The sequence below is a fragment of the Entelurus aequoreus genome, linkage group LG10 (assembly GCF_033978785.1).
Source record: "Entelurus aequoreus isolate RoL-2023_Sb linkage group LG10, RoL_Eaeq_v1.1, whole genome shotgun sequence".
Classification (NCBI taxonomy): domain Eukaryota; kingdom Metazoa; phylum Chordata; class Actinopteri; order Syngnathiformes; family Syngnathidae; genus Entelurus; species Entelurus aequoreus.
The window spans coordinates 80,348,687-80,376,186 of NC_084740.1; the positions used below are offsets into that span (position 1 = coordinate 80,348,687).

Consider the following 27,500-nt stretch of genomic DNA (forward strand, 5'->3'; position numbering starts at 1 on the left):
CATTATATATCAATATATATCAATACAGTCTGCAAGGGATACAGTCCGTAAGCACACATGATTGTGCGTGCTGCTGGTCCACTAATAGTACTAACCTTTAACAGTTAATTTTACTCATTTTCATTCATTACTAGTTTCTATGTAAATGTTTTTATATTGTTGTACTTTCTTTTTTTATTCAAGAAAATGTTTTTAATTTATTTATCTTATTTTACTAATTTTTAAAAAAAAGTACCTTATCTTCACCATACCTGGTTGTCCAAATTAGGCATAATAATGTGTTAATTCCACGACTGCATATATCGGTTGATATCGGTATCGGTAATTAAAGAGTTGGACAATATCGGAATATTGGATATCGGCAAAAAGCCATTATCGGACATCCCTATTTTTAATACTAGCATTACAGCAGTGTTTTTCAACCTTTTTTGAGCCAAGGCACGTTTTTCATTGAAAAAAATCTGGAGGCACACCACCATCAGAAATCATAAAAATTTTTAACTCAGTAGCCGATATTGACAATAAAAAGTCGTTGGATACGACTTAAAACCATAACCAACCATGCATCACTACAGGTCTTGTCTCAAAGTAGGTGTACTGTCACGCCCTGTCCCATCACGCCGTGACTTATTTTGAGGTTTTTGGTGTTTTCCTGTGTGTAGTGTTTTACTTCTTGTCTTGCGCTCCTATTTTGGTGGCTTTTCCTGTTTTGTTGGTGTTTTCCTGTTGCAGTTTCATGTCTTCCTTTGAGCGCTATTCCCCGCACCCGCTTTGTTTTAGCAATCAAGAATATTGAAGTTGTTGCTATCCTTCTATGTGTGGACATTGTTAATTGTCATGTCATGTACAGGTGTACTTTGTGGACGCCGTCTCCGCTCCACACGCTGTAAGTCTTTGCTGTCGTCCAGCATTCTGTTTTTGTTTACTTTGTACCCAGTTCAGTTTTAATTTTGTTCTGCATAGCCATCCTTAAGCTTCAAAACATTTTCTTAAGGGCACTCACCTTTTGTTTAGTTTTGGTTTTAGCACTAGATAACTTTTTTACCTGCACAAACCATCGTCGTCTCACATGACGTGTTCCCGACATCTACAAAGCAATTAGTTACCGGCTGCCACCTACTGATATGGAAGAGTATTACACAGTTACTCTACCGAGCTCTAGACAGCACCGACACTCAACAACGGCACATTATTTGCGGATTATAATTACTGGTTTGCAAAAAATATTTTTAACCAAAATAGGTAAAATACATAATTTCCCACGGCACACCAGACTGTATCTCACGGCACACTAGTATATCGAGATAATGCATGTTGATGACACATTTTAGATTCCACAGCGACAAGCGAATCAACGCATCTTCAAGGCAATGCCGCATTAAAAATCGATAATTGAAAATTTTGAATCGATTTTTAATGTCATAATAAATAGAGATAGCTATTTGAATGAGAATAGTATTCCAGCACACCTAATTATCAATGTGATCACTCTTGCTGGCAGTTATTATTGGAAACAGCCACCTTACTGACAACTGCCGAAATGATTACAAAAAAAATCCTCTCGCCAGGACGCATATAATCCTTGTGATCTGTCCTCTCACCAGTTATTAACAGAAACAGCCACCTTACCTGACAACTACCAAAATAATTCACAAAGTGACTATAAACGATGTACTTGGTCATACATGAACACCACTCAAACTGGACGTATATAACTTACAGGATCTGTCCTCCCGCCAGTTATAAAAGATAACAGAAAAAAAAACCAGCAATTTACGAGTACGCTAAGCAACTCCAAATAACTAAAGGGATCCCAAATAATGCACAAAGTCAAAGCCCGTGGTATGCTTTGTATTGCACAAACAAATGCACTAGCATATAATGTAGACCAGGGGTCACCAACCTTTTTGAAAGCAAGAGCTACTTCTTGGGTAGTGATTAATGCGAAGGGCTACCAGTTTGATACACACTTCAATAAATTGCCAGAAATAGCCAATTTGCTCAATTTACCTTTAACTCTATGTTATTATTAATAATTAATGATATTTACACTTAATTGAACGGTTTAAAGGAGGAGAAAACACGAAAAAAATGACAATTACATTTTGAAACATAGTTTATCTTCAATTTCGACTCTTTAAAATTCAAAATTCAACCGAAAAAAAGAAGAGAAAAACTAGCTAATTCAAATTTTTTTGAAAAAATTAAAAAAAGAATTTATGGAACATCATTAGTAATTTTTCCTGATTAAGATTAATTTTAGAATTTGGATGACATGATTCAAATAGGTTAAAATCCAATCTGCACTTTTTTAGAATATATAACAAATTGGACCAAGCTATATTTCTAACAAAGACAAATCGTTATTTCTTCTAGATTTTCCAGAACAAAAATTTTAAAAGAAATTCAAAAGACTTTGAAATAAGATTTAAATTTGATTCTACAGATTTTCTAGATTTGCCAGAATAATTTTTTTGCATTTTAATCATAATAAGTTTGAAGAAATATTTCACAAATATTCTTCGTCGAAAAAACAGAAGCTAAAATGAAGAATTAAATTAAAATTTATTTATTATTCTTTACAATTAAAAACATTTTTTTACTTGAACATTGATTTAAATTGTCAGGAAATAAGAGGAAGGAATTTAAAAGGTAAAAAGGTATATGTGTTTAAAAATCCTAAAATCATTTGTAAGGTTGTATTTTTTTTCTAAAATTGTCTTTCTGAAAGTTATGAGAAGCAAAGTAAAAAAAATAATGAATTTATTTAAACAAGTGAAGACCAAGTCTTTAAAATATTTTCTTGGATTTTCAAATTCTATTTGAGTTTTGTCTCTCTTAGAATTAAAAATGTCGGGCAAAGCGAGACCAGCTTGCTAGTAAATAAATACAATTTAAAAAATAGAGGCAGCTCACTGGTAAGTGCTGCTATTTGAGCTATTTTTAGAACAGGCCAGCGGGCTACTCATCTGGGGCCGTACTTATCAAGCTTCTTAGAATTACTCCTAAGAAGTCTGCTAAGAGTTGACTTAAGAGTAAATAAATTCTTCGCTGAAAGCTGCACTTAAAAGTTAGTTATCAAGCGTCTTACTCACACTTTCAGCGAAGTGTAGGACTGAATCTTAAGTGTCACACTCAGAGCTGAATTACGACATTACTATGTGCCGTAAATGGAATTTTAGGTGACGTCATTTCTGTGTCCGTAGAAATGACCAATCACGGAAGGGAATCCGTTGTCTAAGAATAAAGAAATATCTTGGAAATATTTAAGTGGACAATGGGAGTGTATATTTTGACAATAAACTACAAAATAATACAAAACAAACTAGTCCCCGCCGGCACTCACGCTACCGCTCCCTCTCTTCTATCGCCCACACACTCACTGACGTCACTCACCTCACGGCCACACACATACGCTACTGTCATAACATTTTATTTCCAATTCATTAATTAGGCAACTAATTTGAAACTGGTGTGGGTGGCTCTATATATACTAGCCCACTGCAGACACATGCAGAAATCAACAAGGAATCGAAAAGTATTAAATCTGTGACAAAAATAATATCTGCTCTGTCTAAACGATACCGTTTGATCAGCTGCTCGTCATCAAAAAAAAACAAAACATCGTTCCGCTCCCTGAACGTTCGTGCACGTCTCTCTCGCCTCAGTGCCATCCCCTGCTGGCAACTCCTAACCACTTAAGACACCTCTGAAGGTCTCTTAAATATTGTGGAGAGTAGGAGTGATTCTTAGACTTAAGAAAGTTGATAAAAAGCTTTTATTCTTAAGTTTGAGAGTAGGACTAAATTTTGCAAATTCTCAGGACTTAAGTGTAAAATGGCACTCTAAGAAGCTTGATAAGTACGGCCCCTGGTCCTTACGGGCTACCTGGTGCCCGCGGGCACCGCGTTGGTGACCCCTGATGTAGACTTTTCGTATAATCAATGTGAGGATTCCTCCTGACAGTTATTAATGCCAACCGCCACCTTGCATGATAGAAAGAAATAAAGTTATGTTGCAGCACAGTGTGACTGTGCACAAGTTGTGAAGTGAATACAACTGTTGCTGTTTCCCTGCTAATGCCAGGATCGATTATGCAGCTACTGTACTGGGCTATGCAGGAGTACCTAATGTTGTGAGCGGTGTGATCTTACACTTTCCGTATGGACCGGGTGCGTGGCGAAGAGGAGCGCGGCCAGCAGGGACGTCTTGGGAGCACGGTTCAGGCAGCAGCTGCTCTCGTCCTGAGCTATTCCGCCTAACAGCAGGGCGAACACGTCCACCATGAGGACGGATATGACGGCGTGGAGGAGGATGTTCAGCACGTGGAAGCCAACAGGGTGCAGACCGCCCCCTAATAAGTAGTTCAACCTGCAACAGCACAAGAAGTCGGATGGTTTTCATTTAATAATTCTGTGTTTCATTTATAAAAAAATGCAGTAGTTGCATTTCGATGTGTTAAAAGGGGAACTGCACTTTTTTGGGAATTTGGCCTATCGTTCACAATCATTATGAGAGACAAGAACACACGTTTTTTTTTTTTAGGATTTTAAAGATGAAAAAAAAACGCTTGGATGATGTGGCGAATGGGAATCACTACTGTAGCCTTAAAAGCAACTTCCAAACCCTCCATCAACGTTTTATATACACACTGCAAGTCATATACATATATATATATAAATACACGGTAAAAAAAACGTTTTTATCTATATCTATATCTATATATATATATACATACACACATATATATATATATATATATATATATATATATATATATATATATATATATATATATATATATATATATATATATATATATATATATATATATATATATTAGGGCTGCAACAACTAATCGATTAAATTCGATTAAATCGATTTAAATCGATTATAAAAATAGTTGGCGATTAATTTAGTCATTGATTCGTTGGATCTATGCGCATGCGCAGAGGCTAAGTTTTTTTTTTAAACCTTTATTTATTAACTGCAACATTTACAAACAGCTGAGAAACAATAATCAAAATAATAGGGGTGTAACGGTACGTGTATTTGTATCGAACCGTTTCGGTACGGGGGTTTCGGTGCAGAGGTGTACCGAACGAGTTTCCACACGGACATATTAAGTAGCGTACTGCACGTTGTGTAAACAATACTCAAAATGCCGGGCATTTGAGGCATTTAAGAAACCCCGCCCTGAAAGCTCCGCAAAAGAGGACATGTCCGGTGAAAAGAGGACGTATGGTCAGTCTGTCCTAGCCCGTTAGCTGCTAGCATGCTAGCAAAAGAGGACATGTCCGGTGAAACCGATCGCTGCTAGCATGCTAGCAGCTAACGGGCTAGGATAGACTGACCATACGTCCTCTATTCACCGGACATGTCCTCTTTTGCGGAGCTGTCAGGGCGGAGTTTCTTAAATGCCTCAAATGTCCGGCATTTTGAGTTAGAGTTGCGTGTATTTTCAATGTACGTTCAGGGTTAAGAAGGGGTTAAAAACAAAACAAATTGTGAAGGTGCGCAGCAGCATTGGTGAGGGAGGGGCAGAGACAGAGAGAGAGCGAGAGAGTTGTGATAAACGCGCATGCGTCGTCAGGCTCTGCTTTTTATCAATTTTATCGATCAGATTTAATTTTTTATTATCTATAGCAGGGGTGTCAAAAGTCTGCATTTTTGTAACATTTTCCTTGTTTTATTTGGCAAGTTGAAAGAACATGGCACCAGTATGCTGTTTTTTCTTCTTCAATAAAATACTGTAAAGGATAGAAATGTAGTTTGTCTCTTTTATCCGATTATTAATCGATTAATCAAAGTAATAATCGACAGATTAATCGATTATCAAATTAATCGTTAGTTGCAGCCGTAATATAAATATATATACTGTATACATATACATATATATATATATATATTTGTATGTATATACACAGTAAATATATATAATGTAGTAAGAGACACATTGATAACAATATGTAATATGTACAATATTTACCGTATTTTGGTCATTTTAAGCATTGCTGGAACTAATTCCTCTGCATAATTATTTCTGTTTCCATTGCGGCGCGCTTCCGACTTCTGGCAACAAATGTGTGTTCCTACTTCCGGAAACAAACATGAGTGTTTTTCTAATCACGGCAGACTTGGTAATAGACAACAAAGACAACTGTTTTTTGACAAATGAGGATTCACAACCTTATCTTTTTTAAGTTGAATACATGGACGATCAACTGCTCCTTCTAGAACCGAGCACGAAGGAAGAGTGAGACGTTGGAGCTAACGGAAGCCGCGAGAGTGAGGTCGGCGTGACTTTGACGCTGTAAATGTGGAACTTGGAGCCAAGCTATGCGAACATAAATGGAGTGCTTACCCAAACTAATCTGGAAACGCCCCCAGCCAGCTGGACAAAACGGACAACAGCCCATTGAGAAAGTCACTTTAATATCGATCATGATCCACACAGCATGTCATGCGTGTAATTACAACTACAGCTGTGTACAAACAAAACATGAAATGTGGGCTAATACTTTATAGACCAGGGGTCACCAACCTTTTTGAAACCAAGAGCTACTTCTTGGGTACTGATTAATGCAAAGGGCTACCAGTTTGATACACACTTAAATAAATTGCCAGAAATAGCCAATTTGCTCAAATTACCTTTAACTCTATGTTATTATTAATAATTAATTATATTTATCTTTGGGGAAACACTGATCATCTTAATGATTTCTCACAATAAATATATACAGAAACAGATAAATATCAATATGCAACACTTTATTTTTATATTTTCTCTAAGTGCGCATTTTTCAAATTGAACATTTTCAAATGATCACTTCTAAGATAGTCTTGTGAAATCACAATATCCCATTTTAACTAGCTAGCCACTAACATTTTTTAACAAATCATGAATGACTTTGTACCATGTTTGTACAAATAACTCATGTAAAATACAAAAGTCAACTCTCAAATTTTTAAATAAATCATGTCACACTTTGAACTGGACATCAAATCTGTTATCTGTTTCTTTGTCAGTTAGTGAAGACCAAGTCTTTAAAATATTTTCTTGGATTTTCAAATTCTATTTGAGTTTTGTCTCTCTTAGAATTAAAAATGTCGAGCAAAGCGAGACCAGCTTGCTAGTAAATAAATACAATTTAAAAAATAGAGGCAGCTCACTGGTAAGTGCTGCTATTTGAGGTTTTTTTAGAACAGGCCAGCGGGCTACTCATCTGGTCCTTACGGGCTACCTGGTGCCCGCGGGCACTGCGTTGGTGACCCCTGTTATAGACACTGTAATATGATTGTTCATGTTTTTCAGTCCGTACAGATTGGTCCCTATCGCAGTGTTGTGCATTACAAACTCAAACGGGTTTCGTGCTGACATAGAAGCTAGCTTATCTATTTCCGTAGTTAGCTTATGCGGCTAATACCAAAGTACGCTAGAAAAAGACTTCCTCAGTGTTCGCTCTTACAGTAACAATGTCGCTACAGTTTTGGTTATTATACAGGTTACGGTACGTAAATGAAGGATTGTTGGTATTAGCTCCTATTAGCTGCATTGCCAGGCAACATGAACGAGCCAAAGAAAAACATTTTGTCCTCTTGTTTCCCATAACGATTGTAAACAATAGGCAACATTCCCAAAAAAAAGTGCAGTTCCCCTTTAAAGTGTCTTCTACGTCATCCAATAAGGTTTAGTGAGTACTGACCTAAATGTAAAGACAGTGAGAGGTCTGTAGGATTTATGACTGGAGTTGCTGCTCAGGTTGCTTCCCCAGAAATCATTACTCCAGATGTTGTTCCATGGCGTTGCTGCTCTCAAATCCTGCCACACAAAAACATGCATTTATGTCTGTAATCATACAGTAGTACTAGGGCTGCACGATTGATCGAAATAGAATCAACATCGAGATTTTAATTAGAGCGGTACATAACGATGGATGAACGAACGAAAATGCCATGATCACATGATGACAATAAACAAAAAGACAACATCTGACATCATTTTTCCAACTAGGAAAATTTTAAATTTAGTTAGAATTTGTGCTGACATGAAGGGGGTCCATTTTATTTTGTGTTTGTTTATTTATTTAGGATAAAAAAGGTTTTTACCTTCAAATTACAGTACAATGGTAACCAATAATGAAAAATTAAAGTTTATATCCTTTTAAATAAATACTTGCATTATTATTTAAACTGTATAGAGTTTATCGATTATTTATTCGGATTAAGAGGATAGTTTAGACAAAACCTCTGAGCCAAATATATTTTAAATTAAATTATTGCCTACCGTTTTAATGTTTGGCACCTTGAGACAAGAATATGTTGATAGTCTAAAAGTAAGATGTCTTCCTTCACTCTGTATTTTTGCAGTTTTAAGCATTTTTATGTGATAATCTTAAAAATCGCAATTTTGGAGAAAAAAAAATCGCAGCTAGTTTTTTTCTCAAAATCGTGCAGCTCTAAGTGGTACCTTTGTTTACGATCCTCAGTCCCCCAATGACGATGTCGAAGTATTATATCGTTCACAACCATTGTGACAGACATGACTGATAGATTTATTTAAAAATATGCATTCAAAATATTAAATACATTTGATCAAAAGTCTGCTTACAATGGAGCTTAGGGCAGCCGTTCAACTCTGCCTATAGAGCCCCTAAAAACATCCAAACACCTCCATTAATGTTTTATACACATGATTTAAGTATATATGTAATGTAGTAATGGGCACATTTATAATAACATTTAATATTTACGTATTTTGATCATTTTAAGCATATGCGGCACATTAATTTCAAAAACGCATCAGGGGCCGTACTTATCAAGCTTCTTAGAGTGCCATTTTACACTTAAATCCTGAGAATTTGCGAAATTTAGTCCTACGCTCAAACTTAAGAATAAAAGCTTTTTATCAACTTTCTTAAGTCTAAGAATCACTCCTACTCTCCACGATATTTAAGAGACCTTCAGAGGTGTCTTAAGTGGTTAGGAGTTGCCAGCAGGGGATGGCACTGAGGCGAGAGAGACGTGTGCGAACGTTCAGGGAGCGGAACGATGTCCTGGATTTGTTTGATGACGAGCAGCTGATCAAACGGTATCGTTTAGACAGAGCGGGTATTATTTTTGTCACAGATTTAATCATTTTCGATTCCTTGTTGATTTCTGCATGTGGCTGCAGTGGGCTAGTATATATAGAGCCACCCACACCAGTTTCAAATTAATTGCCTAATTAATGAATTGGAAAGAAAATGTTATGAGAGTAGCGTATGTGTGTGTGGCCCTTTAATAGGTGACAGCATGTGAGGTGAGTGACGTCAGTGAGTGTGTGGGCGAGAGAAGAGAGGGAGCGGTAGCGTGAGTGCCGGCGGGGACTAGTTTGTTTTGTATTATTTTGTAGTTTATTGTCAAAATATACACTCCCATTGTCCACTTAAATATTTCCAAGATATTTCTTTATTCTTAGACAAGGGATTCCCTTCCGTGATTGGTCATTTCTATGGACACAGAAATGACGTCACCTAAAATTCCGTTTACGGCACATAGTAATGTCGTAATTCAGCTCTGAGTGTGACACTTAAGATTCAGTCCTACACTTCGCTGAAAGTGTGAGTAAGACGCTTGATAACTAACTTTTAAGTGCAGCTTTCAGCGAAGAATTTATTTACTCTTAAGTCAACTCTTAGCAGACTTCTTAGGAGTAATTCTAAGAAGCTTGATAAGTACGGCCCCAGGTCTGCTTTTTTTCTTCATCACTGATTTCTGCTCACTGCAGCCAACAAACATGATAAAACATCACTTACTGTACAATGTTTGCTGTCATTAGGATGCCGACTGCTGATGTGGGAACAAGCGCTTTTCATGTCGCTCTTGCCTGTTCCAGGTCCCGAAATGGTTGTCATAGTGTCCCAACTTGGCGGATTATATTCTCAGCCATCTGCTTTCCAGGCGAGATGCATGATTTATGATCTACAATAAATTTACAGGGAGCAGGGAAGCGAGGAAACAGCAGGACACTTGACGATGTAAACATAGGGACACACGGAAGGGATCACGTCGCCGCTATAAAAAGTGTGTCTGTGTTAGCGCTTATAATAACAATATCACTAATACTTGGTTAATATTTAAGTCCCGAAATGTAAATGGAATATTGTTGGCGCCTTTTTAATGGTTATTTATCTGATTTTTTTGTGCGGAATAATGGAACACCCATTGGCTCCACAGTAAGCAGACTTTTATTTAATTGTATTTAATATTTTAAATTAGGGATGTCCGATAATGGATTTTTGCCGATATCCGATATTGTCCAACTCTTTAATTACCGATACCGATATCAACCGATACCGATATCAACCGATATATGCAGTCGTGGAATTAACACATTATTATGCCTAATTTGGACAACCATGTATGGTGAAGATAAGGTACTTTTTAAAAAAAATAATAAAATAAGATAACTAAATTAAAAACATTTTCTTGAATAAAAAAGAAAGTAAAACAATATAAAAACAGTTACATAGAAACTAGTAATTAATGAAAATGAGTAAAATTAACTGTTAAAGGTTAGTACTATTAGTGGACCAGCAGCACGCACAATCATGTGTGCTTACGGACTGTATCCCTTGCAGACTGTATTGATATATATTGATATATAATGTAGGAACCAGAATATTGATAACAGAAAGAAATGGGGGGAGGGAGGTTTTTTGGGTTGGTGCACTAATTGTAAGTGTATCTTGTGTTTTTTATGTTGATTTAATAAAAAAATTAAAAAAAAAAAAAAAAAAAAAAAAACGATACAGATAATAAAAAAACAGATACCGATAATTTCCGATATTACATTTTAACGCATTTATCGGCCGATAATATCGGATTTAAAATGCTTTTTTTTTTAAAAATCCATTCGTCGTCATGTCTTTCATAATGATTGTGAACGATAGGCACAATTCAAAAAAGTGCAATTCCCCTTTAATGCTGCATTGTTAAATTGTATGCTTGATATATGGTTTTATATCTTACTACACATGTACAAATATAACTTTTGTCAATGCTGGGAACCAATTATCCATGTTTCCTTTATTTCTAACAGGGAAATGTGTTCCTCCATGCTTCGCTCTGTGAGGGTTTTTACCTTGTTGTTGACGATGGCTTCTGAATCGTCAAACACAAACTCCCCGTCGTAGCTGTTGATGAAGCACAGCAGTGCCACCAGGCCCACGGTCACTTTAGCCTGGACCGGACCCAGCCTGGGGAGGGGGGCATCCTGGTCCCAGTGAAGCTCAGACAACGCCATGGTGCAACAGGACCTGTATGGCTTTTTAACATCGTCCAAGTTCCTGAGAAGATAGAGGCACATGGGAGGGGTTAGCAGTCGCACTACGGAGGGAGGGTGCTGTCTCTCAAAATGTGATTTGGAAATCTACTAAATTCTGGATCCGAGCTCACCTACATTGTCTTTTCGAAAGTAAAACAGCTAAAATTGAGGTGAGAGGACTTTGTATACATTACACATTGATAGTTAATTGCCTCCTTGCTACAATGAGTTGGAAAATGAGAGGGATCGCCATTACAAGCAAACCTTAAGATTGAGTTGAAGGTAGGAATGGCTGTCTGTCATTTGACGTCTCCCATATTAATGTGTATGAATTAATGTGAAGTGAATTATATTTATATAGCGCTTTTCTCTAGTGACTCAAATAGCTTTACATCATGAAACCCAATATCTAAGTTACATTTAAAGCAGTGTGGGTGGCACTGGGAGCAGGTGGGTAAAGTGTCTTGCCCAAGGGCACAACGGCAGTGACTAGGATGGCGGACGCGGGAATCGAACCTGGAACCCTCAAGTTGCTGGCTAAAAATGCAATCAAGCATGTTTGCACTGGCCGGGTTCTTACCTGTCTTCGCGTTGCTTATGCCAGGTTACATCCTTCTCGGGTTATCTCCTTTCCCAGTAAGCTAGGAGTGAAATATAAGCACAACTTTGTACAGAAGGTGAAATAATTGGCATTTCATTGAGTACTTACGTGCTAGCACGGCGCTATTAGCATGTTCAGCCACAATAGTGGGGCTGCCGTTTAAGCCGTAAACACAGCCAGCGCACATGAAACAGCGATGTCGGTGTTGCGTGGAATATTGTTATAATGTTTTTGGGCCGAAGAAATGGACAGTTTTAATTGAAAAAGGCGAATTCCTGGCCGAGGTCGGATGTAAACAAATGGCCACGCTCCTGCTTGAGCTACTTCCTGCATACGTCATGGTCACGTGTTGATTTTCAGCCAATAGGTTTGTCGTAACGCTACTTTTCGTTATCATTGAACTGACGCTTACTATTACATTTAAATGGAAATGCAAATAAAAAATCGCTGCTACAATGAGTAAAATAAAAAAATAAAAGTGAAGTTCATCAAAGGGATTCTAACACAAAAGTTTCCATATTTTTTATTTTGTGAGTTCTTTGTAATGGCCAGTGGTGTGACGTCAGGGCCAGCAAGGTCTTCTCTGCTGGCCTAACATAACCAGAAATCATCATCATAATTAAAGATAAAAGTAATTTTTAATTTACTTTACCTAAATATCTAAAAGTATTCATATTCTCTTCATGTCATATTATGCTCCTTCCAGTGCTGTTGTTTTTAGGTTATAGAGCAGTGGTTCTTAACCTGGGTTCGATCGAACCCTAGGGGTTCGGTGAGTCGGTCTCAGGGGTTCGGCGAAGGTCAAGACACACCCGACTCATCGTGTAATTAAAAACTTCTCCCTATCACCGTGTTTATGGATACCCGCAAAAAATGTTCCCTTTAATTTTCCATCTGATTTGCAGGCGTGTAAATGTTAGAATAATTATGTATAAGTTATCACACAACTCTTATGCTTAAAGGCCGTTGCTATAGTTATTATCAATTGTGCTGAAGTTGTACTTTTCTATCTGTGCAAAGGCACAACTTGTAATCTTGCTTTGAGAGTTTGTTTCCAGACCCTGCCTGCTGACAGCCGAGGACGGACATCGAGTACCTCAACGTAGACAAAAATGAGACAGGGAGAAATCACGAGTGTCAGCACATTTCCATTCTGAATAATCATGTATTGTGTCTACTGGGGCTGCTTGCATTACCCCTCCCTTCAGAAGCAGCCTCAGTGATGTTAACTAGGGACCTCCCGAATAAATAGAGGAGCACGTGGGACTGTACCTTAGAGCGTAGGGGGGAACTGTAACTGAGTGTACAGCCCAATACGTCTCTCCTCATGAGTAAAATTCAACTCTGTCTCTGCTTGATTCCTTCTTCTTGTCTTGTCCAATAGATAGTTTGGTGTTTGAACCTGACAGTCATTTGTTGTGAGTTCATGCACTGTGTTGGTTTTGTTTTTGGAACAAGGTGATGTTCATGCACGGTTCATTTTGTGCACCACTAAAAAAAACATAACTTTGTCTTGAATTCCAAAAAAATATTTATAATAATATTTTTTACTAAAGAAGGGTTCGGTGAATGCACATTTGAAACGGGTGGGGTTCGGTACCTCCAACAAGGTTAAGAACCACTGTTATAGAGTTTTTATCTAGAGATGTCCGATAATGGCTTTTTGCCGATATCCGATATTCCGATATTGTCCAACTCTTAATTAACGATTCCGATATCAACCGATACCGATATATACAGTCGTGGAATTAACAAATAATTATGCCTAATGTTGTTGTGATGGCCCGCTGGATGCATTAAACAATGTAACTTTACCATGAATTGATTAACGTGGACCCCGACTTAAACAAGTTGAAAAACTTATCGGGGTGTCACCATTTAGTGGTCAATTGTACGGAATATGTACTGTACTGTGTAATCTACTAATACAAGTTTCAATCAATCAATCAAAAACAGGGTTTTCCAAAATAAGAAAACAACTTCAACTCCAGTTATGGAAAAAAAATGCCAACATGGCACTGCCATATTTATTATTGAAGTCACAAAGTGCATTATTTTTTTTTAACATGCCTCAAAACAGCAGCTTGGAATTTGGGACATGCTCTCCCTGAGATAATCCTGATACCCACTACAACTATGGGAAATACTATACTTTGACTTTTTTTTATTTTTTATTAAACATGCCTCAAAACAACAGCTACAAAAACAATGAAGGCACACAGCTTCAGTCCAGAGTATACTAGACGCCTACGTCCGTGTTTTACCGGATATGTACCGCTCCGTACAGCGGCGATTTAAAAAGTCATTAATCTTACTTCTTGAAACCGATACCGATAATTTCCGATATTACATTTTAAAGCATTTATCGGCCGATAATATCGGACATCTCTAGTTTTATCCAATCAGAATTCAGATAGCTTGTGTTGCCATGCTGTACCAAATCAATAATGCAGGCGTCTATGCACTGTAAGTGAACGGGCACATACAGTTGATAGATAATTGCGATAGCCAATCAGATCATGAGTTGTTGTCAGTAAGGCCTTCCAGCTGGCCTAAGGCAGATATATATTGTGATGTTATGAGCTAGGTAACATAAGAACTCCATTACCCAGCATGCCACAGTAGTGAAGAGCATGTGCAGTAGCCCCGTTTAGGTTGTTTAATGTAAACATGCAGTGGGACGTTATTGATGACTTTAAGAACTCAGCCAACGTCTGCATCTTTTATGATTAGACAAGACAACACATATATTTGCGGGGCCATTTTCAAGAAGGATATTTAAAGAGAAACTACATCTTGTGAGACCATGTCGGCCAACCCCGGAAGCTAGCTCAGCTGTCCCGGCGATGAAATGTGAATTAATTCATTTTATTTCTTTATTTTTTCACGTTTAATATGTTTTTTTGCAATTTTAATTTTACAGTACCACATAAGATATGTTTTAATTGCTGATGCGGGTTTATTGATTTTTAAATGCGCCAGAAAATAACCCGTTTTGTACAATGCCCAGTAGTGCGTGAATATGTTCCTGTATAGTATTTATCCAGCAATGGTCATGTGGTGACATCAATGAAGTCATCATTGAAGTTGGACATCACTGAAGGCCTAGGTGGGAAACGCACGGCCCGCCACTGGTAATGGCTAAAGCAGTGGTTCTTAACCTTGTTGGAGGTACTGAACCCCACCAGTTTCATATGAGCATTCACCGAACCCTACTTTAGTGACATTTTTTTTTTTTAATTCTTAATTTAATCTTAATTTATAAATATTAATCATGAAATGATTAAATGTTATATTAAAGAAATACTAATAAAGATGTATGTTACAAACAGAAAGTTACATGAATGTACACATGATCCCGTGTTTACATCTCATTGTGCAACATGTGAATGTTTTAGTGGGAACTAAATGCGATATCGGAAAGGGGTAAAAATTATTTCCAAAGCAGGATCCCCACCCAGACATACTATACAAGTACACAGCTCATGAAAAACTATATTTTTTGTTATTGTCATTGCAAGTGGGCCAAAACACTTATATTAGAAAAACAATACCATTCAAATGACTGCTATCATTTGATTATAATAATAAAACATCCATCCATCCATCCATTTTCTACCGCTTGTCCCTTTTGGGGTCATTAACTTGGTATTTAGTCAGGTTTGGGACAGGTGTGCTGCTGGTGTGGCCACGGTGTGCACATCTAAGTTCAAGTACCAATGATTGTCACATTGGAATGTGTCCTCTGCATTTGACCCATCCCCTTGTTCACCCACTGGGAAGTGAGGGGAGCAGTGGTGCCACGCCCGGAAATAATTTTTGGTGATTTAACCCCCAATTCCAACTCCTTGATGCTGAGTGCCAAGCAGGGAGGTAATGGGTCCCATTTTTATAGTCTTTTGTATGACTCGGCCGGGGTTTGAACTCACATCCTACCGATCTCAGGGCGGGTACTCTAACCACTAGGCAACTGAGTAGGTCCGCGTATATGGAAAATTAGAGGGAACATTGTTTGGGGGTATCCATAATACGCCGATAGGGAGAAGTTTTTATTTACACGATGAGTCGGGTGTGTCTTGATCTCCGCCGAACCCCAGAGGCCGACTCACCGAACCCCTAGGGTTCGATCGAACCCAGGTTATGAACCACTGGGCTAAAGGCTTAAAACAGTACAAGTTGAGTGTTCCTTGTTTACTTTTAATGATAACTTTCTTTTCTCTGATCACACTGGGATATCCTCCACAGATTAAAAAAAACAACATTAATAAAATGGTTTGTTTTAGTAAAAAAAACTAATTCTACATTTGCAAAACAAACTTGGTGACACATTACACTTCATGTACAACCGTGGTCCCAAAGCATAGACAAATATACTTTAGGTGCCCGTAGAGAACACATCTAGTTTATTATGCACATTTATAAACACAATATATATTTGTCACCATCCCCCTCGGGTGGCGATCCACTGGGTTTTGAGTCAAGATCTATTTCTAACATCTTACGTTATTCCCCATGTGATATTTTTAAAGTATCCTGCTATATTAACTGCTAATAAACACTTTTTGCTATAGTTGAATCATTAGGAACTGGTCTTGCCTGCCCCAAAATGTAAGTCTTGTTTATTCGCAGCATCGTCCATTATTACTAACAAACTAATACAACAAAGGTGCTAGCATGGATAATTTGTTATAGGAGCAGTTTTATCAGAATTGCTTTTCATGTTAGCTCTATGTACAATCATTTAATTCCCCCAGAGCTTAAAGGCCTACTGAAAGCCACTACTAGCGACCACGCAGTCTGATAGTTTATATATCAATGATGAAATGTTAACATTGCAACACATGCCAATACGGCCGGGTTAACTTATAAAGTGCAATTTTAATATTCCCGCTAAACTTCCGGTTGAAAACGTCTATATATGATGCAAATGCGCGTGACGTCAATGGTTGAAACGGAAGTATTGGTACCCCATTGAATCCGATACAAAAAAGCTCTGTTTTCATCTCAAAATTCCACAGTATTCTGGACATCTGTGTTGGTGAATCTTTTGCAATTTGTTTAATGAACAATGGAGACTGCAAAGAAGAAAGCTGTAGGTGGGATCGGTGTATTAGCGGCTGGCTGTAGCAACACAACCAGAAGGACTTTGACTTGGATAGCAGACGCGCTAGCCGACGCTAGCCGACGCTAGCCGCAGACCGCACGGATGATCGGGTGAAGTCCTTCGTCCTTCCGTCGATCGCTGGAACGCAGGTGAGCACGGGTGTTGATGAGCAGATGAGGGCTGGCTGACGTAGGTGGAGCGCTAATGTTTTTATCATAGCTCTGTGAGGTCCCGTTGCTAAGTTAGCTTCAATGGCGTCGTTAGCAACAGCATTGTTAAGCTTCGCCAAGCTGGGAATTATTAACCATGTAGTTACATGTCCATGGTTTAATAGTATTGTTGATCTTCTGTCTATCCTTCCAGTCAGGGATTTATTTATTTTGTTTCTATCTGCGTTTGAGCCCGATGCTATCACGTTAGCTCAGTAGCTAAAGAGCCTCGCCGATGTATTGTCGTGGAGATAAAAGTCACTGTGAATGTCCATTTCGCGTTCTCGACTCTCATTTTCAAGAGGATATAGTATCCGAGGTGGTTTAAAATACAAATCCGTGATCCACAATAGAAAAAGGAGACAGTGTGTAATCCAATGAACCCTTGTACCTAAGTTACGGTCAGAGCGAAAAAAGATACGCCCTGCACTGCACTCTAGTCCTTCTCTCACTTTCCTCATCCACAAATCTTTCATCCTCGCTCAAATTAATGGGGTAATCGTCGCTTTCTCGGTCCGAATCTCTCTCGCTGCTGGTGTAAACAATGGGGAAATGTGAGGAGTCCTTCCTCCGGTGACGTCACGCTACTTCCGGTATAGGCAAGGCTTTTTTTTTATCAGCGACCAAAAGTTGCGACCTTTATCGTCGTTGTTCTCTACTAAATCCTTTCAGCAAAAATATGGCAATATCGCGAAATGATCAAGTATGACACATAGAATGGATCTGCTATCCCCGTTTAAATAAGAACATTTCATTTCAGTAGGCCTTTAACTTCTTTTTACACTTGGGAGACTTACACACGAGTTTTATTCTTAACCAAAAGGGCCAAGAGGAAGATGCCCGTCGCAATTTCTTCAAGTGCGCTCGTTAATGAGCCGTGGAAGTTTACGGCAGTTTACCAGTTGCGGCGTGTGCGAGCGAGAGGAAAGTCCCCTGGCAGCAGAGGAGGAAGATGGAGGCTCGCTGGCAATAATGAGGGCAAACCCAGCAGGCAGGAGCAAGGAAAGCAGCGCTGAAGAGAGCTGCCGTGTGAACGGCACAGGAGATGACATATTATTATTATGAGAATGACAATTACAAAAAAGTGCACCGTAAGCATTTTGCAGTCAAACAAAGCGTTTTAGAACGTAAATAAGTAAAGTCATATTTTTGATAAGCTCATTAAAGTGATCCTATGACATCTACCTATTATTTTTCTTCAGAGTTTTTAAACTCCATAGGGGACTTTTATTTCAAAAAGAAAATCCGACATAGATCACATTTATCATGCAGTCAGACTGACTGTAAAATGACAGTACTGTAATGCAATCATCGGTCTGTCCACTCACAGACACGCATACTATAATTAGGGATGATACTCGAAACCGGTTTTCCCGGTTGTTTGATAAGAAAAGAACCGAGTCCTCGGACTCGAATCCCTTTTTGAGAACCGGTACCCGTTATCGAGACCACTATAGTAAAGGAAAAGAGTTGATTCTTTATTCGAATCCCGTCCCGACCAGAAATGCTCCGTGGGACATCACAAGAATTGACGTCACGTAGCTCAGTCATTAGGCGCAGATAGTGAAAGCAGGAAAACAATGGACGGGAAAAAGCGCTCCAAGGTGTAATAAAGTTCAAAACAAAAGCTATCATCCATCGAATAACTTTACTGAGAGATTTTAGCAGGGTAAAACACATGACGAACACTTTTACCACCAACCGGAAACATAGCAACCAGGCTAGCAACGCACCTCCTTTACGGCAGCTGTCGCAACGTTCTTAAAACAACCGCAGCACATACATATATATACAACATATCTCCCTTTTTTAACTTTTGTTTTTCTTTCCTTGTAAACAAAACAAAATCACACTGTAGATGTGTTGTCTGTCTAATTATAAATAATGCAGACGAGGCGTGTTGGCTGAGTTCTTGATGTTTACTTTCACAGCGTGGCAACATGCAACACTTTTCGGGGCTACCGCGCATGCTCGTAACTCCCGTTGCATGCTGGGTAGTGTAGTTGTTATATTCTCTCGCTCATAACATTTTTCCCCCTATAAAGAAATAATGTTAACTCAATAAAGTGTATTTCTTTTTTTAGCTTTAACTTTTCATTTTTTAGCATTGTACCCACATTTGCAAAGAACTTTTCTCTTCATAGAATTTTCTTTCAATAAAGAAATAAAGTGCAAAAATGTCAAAGCATCATAACAAACAGTTATGTCAAATAGCAGCAGAAGTGCACTTTTTGGAGAGCTGTATTATTTTCAGTTTTGTGCCCAAGGGACTGATTTTATTTAACACTATATTATTATTTATACACCTATAGCGATCACAGAGACAGGTTGTTTTTGTGTTACTGTATATATTTGTTTCTCTGAAAAATCCCACTTAATATACTTTGGGTAACAACAGTCAATATTTATTTATTTTTTTTAATTTTTTTAGGTGGGTAACAGTCAATATTTATTTATTTATTAGATTTTATTTTTTATTATATAATAAAAGTGAGCTTTTGTTTAACCAAATATTGTGTTTTTTTTTCCATATACAACAACCTATCTGGACTCGATAAGAGAATCGATAAGGAATCGGTTCGATAAGAGGATTCGATAATAGGCTCGAACTCGATAATTCCTTATCAAACATCATCCCTAACTATAATATCATCATGTCTGTCCGTTCACACTCACACATAATGCAATCATCTGTCTGCTCATGTCTTCTGTCTAAGCCAGGGGTCGGCAATCCAAAATGTTGAAAGAGCCTTATTGGACCAAAAATACAACCAAAAAAAATCTGTCCGGAGTCGCAAAAAATTAAAAGCCTTATATAAGTGTTATAATGAAGACAACACATGATGTAAGTGTATATATTAGCTATAATAGCCTACTATCAAATGCTGTCGTAAATCTTCGTTGACAGAAATTTTGGAAATATTTATTGTACACATTAGAAAACATTATTAAATCAGAGCTACTCAGAAGGTGAGATAACTCTAGGAAATCTCTGGCTTTTGATGGCCAAAGTATAGATGTGTGTGTCCAAGTTAAAGAAAACGGCAGGCTGTCTTCTTTTAATAGATTTATAACAATCTTTGCCAAGCCAGGTAATGTTTGCTGTGGTTTGGAACATGGCACACAAACGACTATCAGAAATGCGGCCAATATTACATACAGGTAATGTGTCACGAGGCATGCGAATATAAATGATATACAAAGAGGACATAAGTAAAGGATATTAAATGAGGTCAAATATGGTTGCGAAATGAGCAAGCCTACAAATGAGCCATAATGATGCAATATGTACATACAGCTAGCCTAAATAGCATGTTAGCATCTATTAGCTTGCAGTCATGCACTGACCAAATATGTCTCATTAGCACTCCAACAAGTCAATAACAACAACAAAGCGCACTTTTGTGCATTCACGCACAGTATAAAATATTTGGTGGACAAAATGAGACAAAGAAGAGGTGGAAGATTTTACATGTAAACAAACGGTTGCGTCACAGTAGTAGTAGTAACCCTAACCCTAACCCTATGGTGAGTTCAAGAACCGCCAAAATTAGTAGGACAAAACGATGTTCACCAAATAGTGTCATCAGTGAAGCATAAACACAAACATATTCAACAGTGGTAGTTCTAACAATTGGGAAGGTTTGTGTCATGTTTGTCCTCAAACAAAAAACATACTAAAACAGAACAATTATTTCCCCCCCCCCATCTTTTTCCATTTTCAATCCTTTTTTAAAAATGCTCCAGGATACTTCAATCATCGGTCTGTCCACTCACAAACACTCAATGCCAACAGTTGTCCATTCATTCAAAAACACACATAATGCAATCAGCTGTGTGTCTATTCACACATAATCCGAATACACCAAATAGTTCATTCAAACCTGTCCATTCAGTATTGTTGGACTAATTATGTATATATTATCACACAACTCTTATGCTTAAGGGCCGTTGCTATAATTATTGTCAATTGTGCTGAAGTGGTATTTTTCTTTGTCTGCGCAAAGCTGGCAATCCAAAAGAATGCAAGCCAGTCTCGTATCAGTGTCTGTGTCTGTGTCCAGGAACGGCCTGCTGACTGCCAAGGCCGAACACCGCCGTGACGCAGACAGAACAGAGACAAGGCGATATCACCAGTGTCAACACATTTGTATAATCATATATTGTGTCTAACTGGAGTTGTCGAGATTACCCCCCTTCCCTCAGCGACAGCTTCAGTGATGTAACCAGGGACCTCCCAAATAAATAGAGGAAGCACGTGGGCTAGACTTTAGAACGTAGTTTGGATCTGTAACTAGAATACAGCCCAAAACACGTGTCTCCTCATTGAGACAAATTGAACTCTGTCTCTGCATGATTCCTTGCTTCTCGTCTGTTTAATAGATGTCATCAGTGTTTGAACCTGACAAGTATGCGACGATCTGTCACTTCATTTCTGCTTGTTTCCTTGTTTTATATTCACTTCCTATCAGTGCTCTTATTTTTTTTCTTCCACTTCCTGCTTGTCCCTGCCGAGCGCTGTGATTTTTCCCCTTCACCTGCTGTTGATTGGCAGCCGGTCCGCACCTGCTGTCAATCAGCATGTTCCTATTTACGCCGGTCTCGTGCGCTCCTCTGTGCTTGAGAATTGCTTTATTTTTGTTGAACTTAGAGTACATGCAAGACTGCTTTCTCCTCTGTTTGATGATATTAAAAGCAACTTACCTGCACGTCGCTCTCCTGGTTCCTGCATCTTGGGGTCACCACCACTGCAGCGATGAGAGTTGGTGACACAGTACCTGTCCATATTGAACCAACTGTCAACTTCTTGCTGACGCCTAACGTCCTTACACAATTTAAACAATTTGTTTATCTATTCTTATAGTCATATAATCTGAACACAGGTCTGTCTATTCCAGGGGTCGGCAACCCAAAATGTTGAAAGAGCCATATTGGAACAAAATTACAAAAACAAATCTGTCTGGAGCCATATTACATGTGTCATGAGATATAAATTTAATTAAGAGGACTTAAAGGAAACTAAATGAGCTGAAATATAGCTACAAATGAGGCATAATGATGCAATATGTACATATCGCTAGCCTAAATAGCATGTTAGCATCGATTAGCTTGCAGTCATGCAGTGACCAAATATGTCTGATTAGCACTCCACACAAGTCAATAACATCAACAAAACTCACCTTTGTGCACTCACGCACAACGTTAAAAGTGTGGTGGACAAAACGAGACAGAAAAAGAAGTGGCGTAAAACACGTCCTAGAAAGTCGGAGAAAGGTATACATGTAAACCAGGGGTCACCAACGCGGTGCCCGCGGGCACCAGGTAGCCCGTAAGGACCAGATGAGTAGCCCGCCGGCCTGTTCTAAAAACAGCTCAAATAGCAGCACTTACCAGTGAGCTGCCTCTATTTTTTAAACTGTATTTATTTACTAGCAAGCTGGTCTCGCTTTGCCCGACATTTTTAATTCTAAGAGAGACAAAACTCAAATAGAATTTGAAAATCCAAGAAAATATTTTGAAGACTTGGTCTTCACTTGTTTAAATAAATTCATACATTTTTTTACTTTGCTTCTTATAACTTTCAGAAAGACAAGTTTAGAGAAAAAATACAACCTTAAAAATGATTTTAGGATTTGTAAACACATATACCTTTTTACCTTTTAAATTCCTTCCTCTTCTTTCCTGACAATTTAAATCAATGTTCAAGTAAATGTATTTTTTTTATTGTAAAGAATAATAAATACATTTTGATTTAACTCTTCATTTTAGCTTCTGTTTTTTCGACGAAGAATATTTGTGAAATATTTCTTCAAACTTATTATGATCAAAAAAATTATTCTGGCAAATCTAGAAAATCTGTAGAATCAAATTTGAATCTTATTTCAAAGTCTTTTGAATTTCTTTTTAAAACATTTGTTCTGGAAAATCTAGAAGAAATAATGATTTGTCTTTGTTAGAAATATAGCTTGGTCCAATTTGTTATATATTCTAACAAAGTGTAGATAGGATTTTAACCTATTTAATCAAAATTCGAAAATTATCTTAATCAGGAAAAATGACTAATGATGTTCCATAAATTCTTTTTTTAAGTTTTTCTCTTCTTTTTTTCGGTTGAATTTTGAATTTTAAAGAGTCGAAATTGAAGATAAACTATGTTTCAAAATTTAACTGTCATTTTGTTCGTGTTTTCTCCTCTTTTAAACCGTTCAATTAAGTGTAAATATCATTAATTATCAATAATAACATAGAGTTAAAGGTAAATTGAGCAAATTGGCTATTTCTGGCCATTTATTCAAGTGTGTATCAAACTGGTAGCCCTTCGCATAAATCAGTACCCAAGAAGTAGCTCTTGGTTTCGAAAAGGTTGGTGACCCCTGATGTAAACAAACTAAGGTGAGTTCAAGGACGGCCAAAATTAGTAGGACAAAACGGCGCTCGCCAAATACTCGAATCAGTGAAGCATGTTTAATACAAACATTGTTATTTATAACAATTAGGGGGGTTTGTGTCATGTTTGTCCTCCTACAGAAACCATACTAAAACAAAAAAATAGATTTTTTTCCCCTCATCTTTTTCCATTCTTCATACATTTTTAAAAAATCTCCAGAGAGCCACTAGGGCGGCGCTAAAGAGCCGCGGGTTGCCGACCCCCGGTCCATTCACACAATAGAAAGAGTACAGTTAATTTTTTTAAAATCATTACACAGTTTATTTTGAGAAAAGTATCCGTGAATCTGTAAATGATTGCTGTAATATGCTGTGTTTATGACCAGCAGTGTATGTTCTGGCAATGCTTGCAATGAGCGTTAAAACGGATTCATCTCTCACCACATTCAGGAGTTTTGCCTTTTGTTCTCCACGTGAGGCCGAAGGACAGCCAGGTGGAGACGGTGATGCTCTCTGATAAGGGCTCTCACATCAAGACGGTCACCCGGGGGATCGCCGTCCATCGCGAGGCCCTCTGCGGGAAAGCATCTGATCCGATCATATTTACATTTTGCTGCCATGGCATAGAGTGCACACACTTGATTTGCTTTATGCGTCAACCTTCGTATACCATAAGCGTTTCACAGCAGGGGACAAACATCTTGTTACTGCAGCAGGATCTATAAGTAATAACTGCAGTAATAGTAGGAGTCAAATTGACATCAAAGCAATCACATTGCTTGAATTATTCCCATTTGAAATGTTCTTGTCATTAAAATCAACCAGTTCTTCCTATTGATACACAAGTACCGTATTTTCTGGACCATAGGGCGCATTGCCGATGAACAGGTCTTGTCAGGTCTATTTTCATACAAAATTATAATATGTAAAAGACTTACTTGTTGTCTACATAACATGTGCACTGCAAAAAGTGAAATCTAAGTAAGAAGAAATATCTCAAATAAGGGTGATATTTGCTTATTTTCGGTCTGATAAGAGAATTTTTCTCACTAAGATTTTAGGTTAGAGTGTTTTACTTGTTTTAAGGGTTTTGGTCCTAAGTGATCTCAGTAAGATATTACAGCTTGTTGCTGTTCATTTAATAGTTAAAACAAATTTACATTATTGCAATCAGTTGATAAAACATTGTCCTTTACAATTATAAAAGCTTTTAACAAAAATCTACTACTCTGCTTGCATGTCAGCAGACTGGGGTAGATCCTGCTGAAATCTATGTATTCCATGAATAGACAATCCTTTTCAATCGGGAAAATATCGTTTTTGAATCGAGAATCGTGACCCCAAGAATCGATATTGAATCGAATTGTGGGACACCCAAAGATTCACAGCCCTAATAATAATATATATATATATATATATATATATATATATATATATATATATATATATATATATATATATATATATATATATATATATATATATATATACATATATATATATATATACATATATATATATATATATACATATATATATATATATACATATATATATATATATATACATATATATACATATATATATATATATATATATATATATATATATATATATATATATATATATATATATATGTATATATATATATATATATATATATATATATATATATATATATATATATATATATATATATATATATCACAGTCATCATTTGGACTCCTCCAACTTTAGTTTAGGTTCATTTAGTTAGTTAGTATCTGTAAACCACAAGCAAACACCCATCAACATTTATGTCATTTAACTAAACAATATATATATATATATATATATATATATATATATATATATATATATATATATATATATATATATATATATATATATATATATATATATATATATATATATATGCCTATATATATGCTCAAAGTAAAATACTAGAGACATAATATATTGCATTTCCACAATGGCATATGAGCTAGCCACATTAGCAGCAGCAATGCTATCCTTAACAGAGAGATGTTAGCTCGTAGCATTCTGACAACACAGCATCAATAATATTATTAAAACACCCCTAAATGTTACACAAACAGAGTGGTGTCTATTAATAAACTAAATTAGTCTTATACAATAATCAACATACTCACATCGTCAATGACTAGAGCACCGATTAAACGTAGCAGAGAAACAAGTCAGCACACATTAACACACGTCAAAAGGGAAGCGGAAGTGACACCTACAGGAAAGAAACGGAAGTGACACTGTCATGAAATGCTTCAAAATAAAGTATCTGAAAACGTAGATAGACATGGAGAATTCTTAACACACAATCATCATGATTAGTCCAGTCAGTCAGGCACTTTTATGAATGTTCAGCGTTGGGGGAGATTTAGACGACTTTTGAGAAGATCTCGAAGCACGGGAAGCCTCGTTGGTTTTTGATTGATTGATTGAGACTTTTATTAGTAGGTTGCACAGTGAAGTACATATTCCGTACAATTGACCACTAAATGGTAACACCCGAATAAGTTTTTCAACTTGTTTAAGTCGGGGTCCACTTAAATTGATTCATGATACAGATATATACTATCATATATACTATCATCATAATACAGTCATCACACAAGATAATCACATTGAATTATTTACATTATTTACAATCAGGGGTGTGGAGGGGGGGGGGGGGTAGGATTTGGACAGCAAGTAGTGGACATAGAGAGAGAGAGAGAGAGAGAGAGAGAGAGAGAGAGAGAGAGAGAGAGAGAGAGAGAGAGAGATCAGAAGGCATAAGAAAAAGTATCTGCATTTGATTGTTTACATTTGATTATTAGCAATCCGGGGAGGGTGTTAGTTTAGGGTTGTAGCTGCCTGGAGGTGAACTTTTATTGCGGTTTTGAAGGAGGATAGAGATGCCCTTTCTTTTATACCTGTTGGGAGCGCATTCCACATTGATGTGGCATAGAAAGAGAATGAGTTAAGACCTTTGTTAGTTCGGAATCTGGGTTTAACGTGGTTTGTGGAGCTCCCCCTGGTGTTGTGGTTATGGCGGTCATTTACGTTAAGGAAGTAGTTTGACATGTACTTCGGTATCAGGGAGGTGTAGCGGATTTTATAGACTAGGCTCAGTGCAAGTTGGCCTGCAGCCATCCACGGCTATTTAGTCCTGTCCAACGCCATCGACTTTACCCATCGCCTCCACAGGTGTCTTTAGCCCCCCCCCCCACCCCCCACGCCCCACCCTTACAATGACAACACATCACAGCCTCCGAGTGGTAGAGTGGCAGCACCCAGCCAGCATCCTGCTGCAGTGTGGGCCCCTGGGCGGGAAGGTGGAACAGATACTGGGATTAACGTATAAAACCAGAAAGGAAGCTTTAACATTTTAAAAAAATATTTTTTTTTAAACATTTTCCACGTGATCCCTGCCGGGCGACTACTTCCTTCCAAGGAGGTCAGGGAAAAGAGTGGGGGGGGGAAGAGACATGTGAGACCTGGTCTGTGGCGTGATCCCCGCTGTTGCCTTCTCCCCGGTGATGCTCACGAAAGTGTTGGCGCCTTAAAACCTTCTTGTCACCATGGCGCCCTCGGGCCTCGGCTTGATTGGCACCTTGTCACATTATCTTACCACGGCGCTGGTGGATAGAGAGAGAAAGAGCGAGAGAGAGGAGTCAAGTGATACTGGGGAGTGCAGACACACACCCTAAGGAGCTTCCACCACACAGCAGCTGGGTAGTCAATGCAGCTGTAAAGTGTGTGTGTGTGTGTGTGTGTGTGTGTGTGTGTGTGTGTGTGTGTGTGTGTGTGTGTGTGTGTGTGTGTGTGTGTGTGTGTGTGTGTGTGTGTGTGTGTGTGTGTGTGTGTGTGTGTGTGTGTGTGAGGTTCACA

General features: G+C 37.8%; 1 protein-coding gene across 5 annotated transcripts in view; it reads right to left on the reverse strand.

Moving 5' to 3' along the window:
• The window catches only part of LOC133658129 (protein O-mannosyl-transferase TMTC4-like), a 65,242-nt gene extending 39,413 nt beyond the window's left edge, over positions 1–25,829 (reverse strand). Inside the window, exons 1-7 of one of the 5 annotated variants that reach the window (XM_062059765.1) lie at positions 25,763–25,829; positions 24,051–24,197; positions 21,927–22,000; positions 11,889–11,949; positions 11,126–11,330; positions 7,707–7,822; positions 4,155–4,371 (exon numbers count right to left, since the gene is read on the reverse strand). In XM_062059765.1, the coding sequence (XP_061915749.1) occupies positions 4,155–4,371; positions 7,707–7,822; positions 11,126–11,287 (495 nt within the window). In that variant the 5' untranslated portion in view covers positions 11,288–11,330; positions 11,889–11,949; positions 21,927–22,000; positions 24,051–24,197; positions 25,763–25,829. Of the gene's footprint in view, positions 1–4,154; positions 4,372–7,706; positions 7,823–11,125; positions 11,331–11,888; positions 11,973–12,017; positions 12,232–21,926; positions 22,001–24,050; positions 24,198–25,762 lie in introns of those variants that run through there. The other 4 variants (XM_062059764.1, XM_062059763.1, XM_062059766.1 and 1 more) reach the window with 4 other exon arrangements.
• Between the last annotated feature and the right edge of the window lie 1,671 nt (positions 25,830–27,500).